Raw genomic sequence first — 11,327 nt, 5'->3', positions numbered from 1 at the left:
GTGGGGCATAAGGCAGAATCATGTAGGCCGTAATACAATAATAAGATCATGGGGCTAACATATCTTTCAACCTATCTCTACTTCAATGGTCTCGTGATGCGAACTGTTCGTGAAAGCGCTCGATATCGGCTAAAACAGTCGATTCAGACATAGCGCACAGTTAGCGTCATGCCTTATCAGGAATAGATCTACCAAATAACGATCCCCACTCCATGGTGCTAATAGTGGGGTGTGAGGCAGAATCACACAGGTCGTGATAAAGGGCCATGGAACGGTTTTCGCTAGCCAATAAATCTACTCAAGATGCAACATGCTCTAACCACACGCTATGCACGATCAAAATTGATGTAAAATAGCCGATAAAACGTAACCCATCGTTTAATGCACATATTAGATCAGTTTTAGATTAACAAACGATGGGCTAAACAATATATAAGGCCGATCTAGATCAATCCCAATCAGGCAGAGTGATATTGCTGTAATTTAGATAAATAATGAAAGTAATAAGCAATATCGGTAACTTAATGAATCTATCAAAGACTGTCATTCTAAGGTAGAGCCGATAACTTGACCTTGATCTAGTTCATGTAGTGAGGGTTGACCGGATCGATGCAGCCGTACTTGAACTAGGTAAGAATCGATAACTAACTTATACTAGAGTCGCAGTGGAGGTTGACCGGATCGATGCAGTCGTACGAACAGAGGTATAAGCCATGATGATACTTACAACAAGCAGTGGAGGTCGACCAGATCGATGTAGCCGTACTTGCTAAAGAACTCGTCGAGATCTACTCTACTCCTACTCCTAAGGGGTGACCGGAGCCGGAAAAGTAAATGACTTATATATTTAATTGATTGTTTATTTCAAATTTATTAAATAATATTTCCTGACCGGCTCATAAATATCCCTTAATTAGGAAACTTTCTTGTTTTTGACATCATCGGCCGATCTCTTTCCTTTTCAGGATAAGCTTACTAAATTTTGGTGTAAACAAGATCTAATATGTTCATTAGATTTATCTTATTAAATGGTTAAATTACCATGAGCTGTTTCATTTATACAAAAGAGATTCGGTTATTTGTAGTCATTGGCTTAGCATAAACTAACCATTGTTGATATCCTTTTGCCATTGACTAATGTTTGCCTAAATAACAAGATCTATCCTGAGTGATAACCGATTTATCTTTCATGAACTTTAATTGATTTATCTTTATGAGTATGCTGAAATCGACTATTTCCTTCCATATCGGCTCTCAGAGCCGTATATTCGGAACTGTCTGGCTGCACCGGCATGTTCCGCCTTAAATTACTGATTAGCTTTTCTCTCCTTGTCAATTGTATGGTCAAATTGACTGGTACGTCTCGGAAGGAGTGCGCAGGATCGATCATCCCTACACTGAAGCTAGGCGGATCTCCAGCTCCATCGAGCGGACCCTTCCGGCTTGCTCGTGTGCCCTCGACGTGGGACAAAATTTCGTGCCAACACATACCTTGGTGTCTAGAATTTTTGCTGTAATATATCAACTAGGAAACTAATCAGTAAACCAATTAGATCGGAGCTTTATATTAGCCATACATCTCTGGACTATACAAAGAAGGGTGTAATAGACATCTCTAGTGCTCCTCAATATACTGGCACAAGCAATACAAACACCATCATACATCGGATGTAGGGTGTCTGTCTATAAACTACTATAAATCTGTGTCTCTAGGCATACTCTAGATCTTCTAAGCGCAATACATCCCATATTTATTGCCTGTGGTAACGCGAGAGATAGTTTTGTTGCTCGAAGAAACTAGGGGTGAATTTGACCTGCAGGGCATCATTGAGGCACTTCATTTAATTTATATTGAAAACAGAGGGAGTAATATTTATTGTAAAACCAAGGAGTGTGAAACGGAGAGGATGTACTGGCTATCGGAGCACGGGAGAGACGAAGAAACCCCATAAAGACCAACAAATGATAAGAAAAAAAACTATTAAAATGTTTGGGAATAACATGCGGCACATATTTTCTCTGTTTGAAAAAAAATATTTTCCTAGTTGTACCTTCGTTCAATAAAATCGATCAAATTTATAGAAAATATCATCAATATTCGCGTGACACTAAATATGTAAATAAAAAACAGTGAATCTAATGATATTTTTTAATATAAAAAAGTATTGGCATTTTTATATAAATAAATTTACTTTATTAGTTTAAAATAGTTTGACTCGGTGTACGGGGGCGAACAGAAACAAACCTGATGGCCCGTTTCCAAGGTCATTGTCATGTACTCCACTGTAGAATAACAACTAAAGGTCTGGGCGGAAACTTAAACTTCAGGCGCACGCGTAATCCCACGCACAAATCATCATCGCCTATTTTCGACGCAAAAATACAAAAAATAATCGTATTCTTCTGCGAACCAAACCCAACCCAGCCTACGCCAGCCAAGGCAAGCCGAGTCGCCCCAAATCATCCGTCTCCTTCCTCCCCTGCATTTGTTCGTTTGATTGATCGATTGATTGATTGGCGAGCAACAACTCCCACCACCCCGCAACCGCAGCAATCTCCCCCTCGCCAACTCCGTCTCGAGGAACCCATCCATTCGCCATTGCCGAGGAGGAGTTGGAGGAGGCCCGGTCGTCGCGTGAGGAGGTGTTCTGGATCTCGGATGGCGTCGGCCAAGTCGTCGCGGTCGCGGCCCGCGGGCCACTCGGGGGTGTTCCCCGTGGGCAGCGCCGCCGCGGTGGGGAGCGGGGGCGGCGGCGGCGGCGACGGCGGGGTGCAGCTCGCCGACAAGCTCAAGATCTTCAAGACCGACAACTTCGATCCCGACGCCTACGTGCAGTCCAAGTGCCAGACCATGAACGAGAAGGTGAGCCTGCCTGCCTGCCATCTCTGATCCGGCCGCGTTGCGAGGTCCAGCTCGCCGGCTCCCATCCTGCTGCTGCGCCTGTTGTCAGGGTGGGTTGGACCGCGGGGGTGGTGGGGAGAGGTCTCATTTCGTTGTTGCATGGTGGGGTGTCTATTGGAGTAGGCGAATGTGATCTGTGGGGGCAGTGGTTGGTGTTGGAATTCAGGCGAATTGCGCAACAGGGGTGATTCTGTTCTCTGGACGATTGGTGATTCAGGGAATGCACTTCGACATTTTGCAGGAGGGTGCTTGATGGACATCTCAATGTGTGTGTGTGTGTGTGTTCCTAGCGCAATGGGTACTTTGCAGTGAAAAAATGATGTGGCATAACTTGTGGGGATCATATCGGAATTTGGATGCTCCACTCATCTAGAGGAAGAATTTTTATACTGGTGGCAAATATTTTTTTCTGTTTATTGTGTTGTGTGTTGAAATTAGAAAACTGAGTATGTCCCAAACAACGGAGTATTGTCTTATGATTTTATCTGCACATTTGAGTACAAGCCAGGGATTTTGAAATACTTGAGTTTACGCTTGGATATGCTGCCACTCTTCAGTTTGCATCATGATATGGTTATGTGTCGGGTTTTACTTAGAAATGAAATGTGGTTATGTTTATGCTGCCATTTAGAAATGAAATGCGGTTATATTCAATTTTCTGGTGGACATGGGGAATTCATGCCATTGCTTTTGGAAATAGTGCATTGAGTTTGGTATATGGCTATTGCTACAGAAGTTTTGAGTCCATACCTAATTATGATGATCAGAGCAATTAAAGGGACCATGACCATGCTAATACATCTCTGTGTTCTAAATACATTGCTTTTTTGGTGATAGAAAAAATGGTGTTTTGTTCTTTTGGTATCATCTGCAGCTTGAAAAGCTACTCAATTTAAAGAATTTGCCCTTGCATGCTATATTAATTGAGTTAGGGTTTTTAGTTTTGTGTTAGCTTTTGAGTAAACCATTGAGAATGCAACAGATTTTGTATCATGTGTTTTCTCTATTCCTCACTAAGGGTGTTACTTCAATGTTTGCTTTTTGTGGCAACTGGGATAACTTCCCTCCAGCCTAACAAAATCCATGCAAGTTTAGAAATTTTTAACTTTTGGATCTACAGCCAACCCTTTGTAGGAGTGAGTATTGTACATCTCTTGTTTGAATTGTATGAAAGGCTGCTGATCTTTTTTGGTTTTGGAATTTCAGCAAAATTCCTTTTTTTTTTCTGGTTTAGTATAACCACTGTGTAATATTCCTAATTTGTTCTTGCTAAAAAAATAAAATCTCTTCATTTGACTTTCATGTTTGGACAGTGGATTTGGTTCATGAGAATAATTTGGACTGAGTTTCTCATTTTCCATAGCTTTTAAAATTGTCATATTTCAATATCTGGGATGCAGATATGTAGTAATGCATTTCCATGGATTTTTTTATGGATTCTTTATAATGCACTAGCTAATGCTATTTTCTGAGGCATGATGACATTGGCATTGGTCTTTTTACTCTCTTGGCATTTCACAATTTTGTTTCTTAAGACATCTGCCCTACTCTCCTAGTCATCTGCTTATTGTTGTTTCGTATGCTGCTGACATTGTTGAAGTGTTGAATTCCACCTGAGCGATCAGTATATTGTTAGAGTGTGCACCAGAAATAACTGACAAGAAAACCAAATTCATTGCAGGAAATAAGACATTTGTGTTCTTATCTCCAAGACCTAAAGAAGGCTTCAGCTGAAGAGATGCGCAGAAGTGTTTATGCAAATTATGCTGCATTTATCAGGTCTGGCATTCACCTCTTCTGCAAAATTTCCTTAAATGTGTTGTGCTATTTAGGGATGGCAACGGGTTGGGTTAGATATGGGTGCATTAAACAGCCCTCCACCACAAATCTTGGGACATAAAACCAAGCACGCACCTGCAACACCCAAACCCATGGCTAATAAGCACTTGAGATCCAGTTGTCACCCGATGGCTCTCACCGCAGCAAGAGAAACTCCCCTCAAAAGGGTGACACAAATGCAATAAATTCAAGCAATCCATTCAGCCAAGCAACGAATACATACAAGAAACTAGGGCATCCATCAAACAGACAGAATTGATTAATCATGGATCTGACTGGTTGCCATGACTGCCCTCGCTGTCCTCAGCACCTCATGCGGTTGCCATCAATGCCGTAGCCATGGTTGCGAATGAGCCTGCGGCCATGGTGGCTATGGAGTGGCCAGAATAGGGAGGTCAGGAGGGGGCACAGTGGATGATGAGGTCGATAGGGGGCGCAGTGGACTGGGAGGATTTGAGTGGACCTCAACCATGTTGCTGAAGGGAGGCGAGCAGCGACATTGCTGGTGAACAGTACATGGCATTGTGTAGTATCTTTTTATTATCATTTATTTTTCTTTCGCATAACAGCTCTTAACCATCATCATGCTGAATGCTGCCTACAGAAACAGCTATTAATTTTTTAGTAATTGAGTGCTATTCAAATCTTTTTCTTTATGAGTTGAATTATTTAATCCATTAAACCAATGCTTATGAAAAGGTATTTGCCTACTATATTGTTGAGTTGATAATATCTTTGTCCTCTCATTCATATGTATATCTGGTTTTGTTTCTCTCAAATGCTTTGACAATTCCAAAGATTATTTCCTTATCTAGTATTAGCATACCTGTTTTTATTGATTGAGGGTTGTATCAATGTTATCTTTTTATATTCGCCCTGAACTTTTCTTCTTTAGTGTCTAGTTTGTGACATGTGAAATCAAAGTTTGCTTTGTACCATTGTGGGACATCCTTTGCTCAAATAATTACTCCGTATGGATTTTCTTGTCATCAGAACATCTAAGGAGATATCAGACCTTGAAGGGGAGCTACTGTCAATCAGAAATCTGCTTAATACACAGGCAGCTTTAATTCACGGTCTATCTGAAGGAGTTCAGATAGATTCATTGACTTCAGGCCCTGAAGGTTCTGCAGAAGATGACATATCCAATGTTGAAGATCAGGAGCCTTCAGAAATACAGAAATGGTCTGCAGATTTCCCTGACATGCTTGATGTTTTGCTAGCTGAACGAAGAGTGGATGAAGCACTGGATGCACTGGATGAAGCAGAACGGGTTGCTGTTGATGCAAAACGAAAACAGACTCTAACTGCAGCTGAAGTTTCGGCTTTGAAAAGATCCGTCTCTGATAATCGTCAGAGGCTGGCAGATCAGCTTGCTGAAGCTGCTTGTCAGTCTTCCACTCGTGGTATTGAGCTTCGAGCTGCGGCTTCTGCCCTCAAAAGACTTGGTGATGGCCCCCGAGCTCACAGCCTCTTACTCAGTGCACATAATCAAAGGCTTCAATGCAATATGCAAACTATACATCCATCTAGCACGTCATATGGTGGAGCATACACTGCAGCACTTGCTCAACAAGTTTTTTCAGTCATTGCTCAGGCACTCAGTGACTCTGTGGATGTCTTTGGTGACGAGTCATGTTACGCATCTGAACTGGTAACATGGGCTACCAAGCAGGTTATGTCCTTTGCGCTCCTGGTAAAGAGGCATGTGTTGTCCTCTTGTGCAGCTGCTGGAGGCTTGAGCGCAGCTGCAGAATGTGTTCAGATATCACTTGGCCATTGTTCTTTGCTGGAAGCTCGTGGTCTGTCTGTTTCATCTGTTCTACTCAAACAATTCAAGCCCAGTCTTGAGCAAGCATTAGATGCTAACTTGAGGAGAATCGAGGAGAGTACTGCTGCACTAGCCGCAGCTGATAACTGGATACTCACATATCCCACAACTGGTATTCGTCCATTAATTAGATCGTCTGCTGCTAATTTGGCACTTCAGCCAAAGCTCTCTAGCAGCGCACACCGTTTCAATTCAATGGTTCAGGTAATGGTTACCTCTTATCGTTAAATTACAAGAACGAATCTATCTTTTTATTGTATCCAGACAGATGATAATAATCTTTTTTAAAATCTTGTACCAACAAAGATACTGTTTGGTTCTCTAAAATGTAACACAACCACATTACAGAGAGTATGCATTACTGTTACACTTTTTTGCTTCCTACTGTATGTAATCAATGTTGCCTGAATCCATTTCCAATTCTAAACACAGATCGCAATCAAGCATCCTAGCTCCGATTACAGTGTTATATGGCATGGCATAGCGACGTGTCTATGACCAAATATTTCTTTTGCCACTACCTCAGGCGTCCTTTTGAACTCCATCTTTGTTTCCTGTTCTTACTTGCATTGTCTGTTGAACTTATGTTCTCATCAAAGATGCAAGATTCACCAAATGTTGCATTAATTTCTCAGAAAGTCCTCAGATGGCCTTTTTCTCCTGTCCTTTTTATGTATTTCAGACTAGTTATAGTGTGTTGAACTGATACAGTAGGTGTGCAATCACTCGAATGATTGATGATGCCAGCAGAGCTGTCTTGAATCACTAGTTGAATCATGAAAGTTTTGCTTAAACTTGAAACAGAATTTTCCTTGTCCTCACTTTTGCATTCAAGAAATATTTGCTAGACACTACTTCCATTGCAGTCAGCTTCTTCGGAGGTGATGAATAGCTTGTATCTTGGCTTTATACTAAGCCTGTCTTGTTGAATTTCAGGATTTCTTTGAGGACGTTGCACCACTACTTAGCTTGCAATTAGGTGGTTCAACAATGGACGGGATCACACAAATTTTCAATTCATATGTAAATTTGCTTGTAAGTGCTTTACCTGGTTCCATGGATGATGAAGCTAACTTAGATGGTTTAGGTCATAAGATTGTTAGAATGGCAGAGACTGAAGAGCAGCAGTTAGCTTTATTAGCTAATGCATCTCTACTAGCTGAGGAGTTACTACCTAGAGCAGCTATGAAGTTACCGTCAATAAGCCAGTCTATGGATGATTTGCGTAAAAGAGGAACAGATAAACAAAATCGTGTGCCTGAGCAACGTGAATGGAAAAGAAAACTACAAAGAATGGTGGACAGGTTGAGAGATAGTTTTTGCAGGCAGCATGCTCTTGAACTTATATTTACAGATGAGGGTGATACTCATCTCAGCGCAGAAATGTATATCAGCATGGACAATACTGTTGAAGAACCAGAGTGGGTTCCATCTCCAATTTTCCAGGTACTTACTGGAATCAATCGTTTGGGTGTTTCTCATGTAAATACCTGGGATTTTGGATAATTTCAGATTATTAACATATGCTTTTGTCCTTCTAATTCCCCTTCCAAACTAACGTCTCAGTCTATAAGATACCAACTTCGAGACCATTGTACATCTTTTCATTCTGTTGCTTGGAAACCTTTATGTATTATTATAACCAGTCATTTTATCATGATCATATACCTAAAAGAGGACATTAGGGACTAAATTAATTGAGCATATGGACAAAAGTGGCTTTTGGGAACCATGGTGTTTAAGTCACTAGGATGGATGGGTTTCATGTAGAATTCTGAAAGAGAAGCTTATACTACCCACCTTAATTTTGACGATTCTTCTAGTTGAACCCTGGAATATGTTTAAAAAAAAAATCATATTAGCACAATTTTAATAGCCCAATGTTGCACTATCAAAATTTGAGTAGCATAGTCACACAAAAAAAGAATAGGTAAAAAGGGGTCATATGGACTTGCCACTTTGATAAATAGGCCTTCTCTGTTGCTTATATGCTTCATATTGGATGTAATTTGTTAAGATAGCAGGTTTCATGGCGAAGATTCTTTTGTCAAAACGAGTTGTTTTTGTTTGCATGGGGCAAGCGTGTCATAGATAATACTAGTCTTTGGATAAATGTCATCTGCTGTTTATTGCAGGAACTGTATGCAAAGTTAAACAGGATGGCAAGCATTGCTGCAGAAATGTTTGTTGGTAGAGAAAGATTTGCTACTTTGCTAATGATGCGCCTCACTGAGACAGTCATACTGTGGCTCTCAGAGGACCAGGCCTTCTGGGAAGAGATTGAACAGGGAGCAAAACCTTTAGGCCCCCTAGGTCTGCAACAGGTAAGCCCCTTTACTCCTTTTTATTTTCTTTACTTTGCCAACTGTTATTTTTCAAATTTTCCATTCTTTGCAGTTCTACCTGGACATGCAATTTGTCATCATATTTGGGCAAGGTCGTTTTCTCTCTAGACATGTACATCAAGTCATTTTGGACGTCATTGATAGAGCAATGGCTGCATTTTCTGCTACTGGAATGAATCCTGATAGGTACAATGCTTCTCACGTTTGCCCTTCTTTTGGTTCAGAATTAAATGCTGATTCTTTTATTTCCATACTTAAAAAATTGCTAATTTTCATTATGTAAATTTGTTGTATTTTGCCTTGTATAATTTGGATTACACCGATGTTCCTCTCTCTAGAAAACAAGAGGATGAAGAATAAGTTATAACTTGAGTTATATGTCCCTGTAGGCTGTAGCCTGCTGCCCTCTGTAGCCTACAGTAATTGCAACTGGCAGCCGGTAGTAACCTAAACAAATTGTCCTACTAGGATGGTTTTGACTTTTGAGAAAAATGGCTATAAGAGAAGACCTCGATAATTATTCAAATAGCTTTCAGAAAATGAAAAAGAATGTACGAAGCAATCTCTTAAACTTCAGCTAACTGATACCAAACATCTACCTTTCGAATTCACTGTTAGCTGCTGCATGGTTTTTAAGGTGGTAAGGCGAGGCGTGGCGACATACCGCCTCATAATGCCTAGGGGCCTTCATAAGGCGAGGTTAGGCGATGCCTTACCATCCTAAGAAATAGGAAAATAACAGCAGGGAGGAAAGAAAAAGAAAAACCAGAAAAGGGCAAATGAAAAGAGTGATTGGCTGAGCTTTCCCACGAGGTCCCTTCCATACATATCCCTTCTCAGGTCACAGAGACAGGGATGCACGCTCCCATGTCCATGCACGCCGCCTGGGCCTGGCTCTCTGCTTCTCTCTCATGTAGGTGCAGCGCCACCGCATCTCCCATGCTCCTCTCACTCGCGCGCGGGCAGCCTGCCCTCTGCTCATCTGCGGCTCCGCTCCTTCCCTCTCTCTTGCTGCTGCTCCCTCAGATCGACCTCTGTTGTGTCCCCCTTCTGGATCAGCCGCCGCCGCTGCAGATGATCCAGGCGGTGCTGCACACTGGTTGCCGGCGCCTGATTTGGTGGGGATGAGAGAGGAGGTGGCTCAATGGTCTTGCTGGTTGGTTCCATATATCGTTTTCCTCTCTTTCACCTCCAGTCTCTTTGGATCTCTCACTACTTTTGGCTGGGCGGCGGGACGCCTTGCTCCCTGCGAGCGCCTCATCGTCTAGGCACCTGATGCCTTAGAAACACTGAGCTGCTGTACTTGAACACTAACAAGGCATCCTACCTACCCTTAGTTCAGTCATACTTCTGAAAAGTCTTGCAAGGATTCCCTCACATGTTTCTTGATACATGAGGCTGTGCCGCTGAGGTAGTTTCTAACAGAGCTACAGCTGGTTTTCTCTTGCCCATGAGGCCATGAGGGAGTTTCTCACAGATTTTTGCTTCTACTATCAACAAACCAACATTCTTGCTTTTTTGCAGTGTCCTTCCGGGCGACGATTGGTTCATGGATGTCTCCCAAGAAGTTGTCAGCATGATCAGTGGAAGGGGTAGAGCTGCCAATGGTGACAGGGAAGTGAACAGCCCAACGGCCTCAGTTTCAGCGCACTCCATGTCATCGTTCAAATCCCACGGCAGCTCCTAGTTTGCAAGTTGGTGTTTTTTGTAGGCAGATCATTGTATAATAATCAATAGTATATTCTTTCAACCTATTCCTCCACTCATTTGTTTTTTTTCTTCTTCCTTTTCTTTTTCAAAACTTTTTGTGCTAGTATTAGCATAGAGGGATAATTGTTTGACCTAGGAAAAGAAAGCTTGAGTCATTTTGTTTTAGAGAACTGAGGCCTTCATGTGTTGCATGGCCGTATGGCATGAGATCTGCACCTATCTGTATCATTCTTTCATCAGTTTTTACTTGCCAGTTTGCCACATTACATTTCATGGATACAGGATTCTGCGCTTGAAGTTGTTTGAAAAGTGTTTTTTTTCCCCTGTGTACAGTACGCCCATCGTGCCTCTACATTAGAGGATGGACAACTCTTTTCGATCTTCATGAACATTGTCAGTGCAGCATATGGCTTCATATGCTCACTGAAGTTTGGCGGCTATTCGTTCACGTTTCATGAATTTTTTTTTATCATGACACGATTGATAGAAGATATTTGCAGAGTTTCTCCTATATTGTGTATAACCTTTTCCATGACAGCTCACTGGCGGTAACTGAAATACTGAATTGCCAAATCTTTTCTAGGCGTTGTATATGAATTGTGAAGTCGCTTATGCCTACATTACTTGTCAGGTCAAAAAAAGTTTTAAATTTGTTTCTGCACATTGTTAAATCGAATCTATTGAAAAGAAAAATGGAAGC

At 41.6% G+C, this 11,327-nt stretch overlaps 1 protein-coding gene across 1 annotated transcript; it reads left to right on the top strand.

Annotated features, from left to right (window-relative positions):
- Positions 1-2,367: 2,367 nt before the first annotated feature.
- LOC136545502 (exocyst complex component EXO84B-like) lies at positions 2,368-10,888 on the top strand. Its single transcript, XM_066537518.1, has 7 exons — positions 2,368-2,863; positions 4,584-4,681; positions 5,735-6,776; positions 7,509-8,018; positions 8,708-8,896; positions 8,970-9,103; positions 10,442-10,888. Exons 1-7 carry the CDS (start codon positions 2,660-2,662, stop codon positions 10,602-10,604), a joined length of 2,340 nt encoding a protein of 779 aa, XP_066393615.1. The 5' UTR covers positions 2,368-2,659; the 3' UTR covers positions 10,605-10,888.
- Positions 10,889-11,327: the final 439 nt, after the last annotated feature.

Source organism: Miscanthus floridulus, chromosome 3 (genome assembly GCF_019320115.1).
Source record: "Miscanthus floridulus cultivar M001 chromosome 3, ASM1932011v1, whole genome shotgun sequence".
NCBI lineage: Eukaryota > Viridiplantae > Streptophyta > Magnoliopsida > Poales > Poaceae > Miscanthus > Miscanthus floridulus.
Note: the sequence above shows the minus strand (reverse complement) of the source record. Positions and strands in the feature narration are given on the sequence as shown.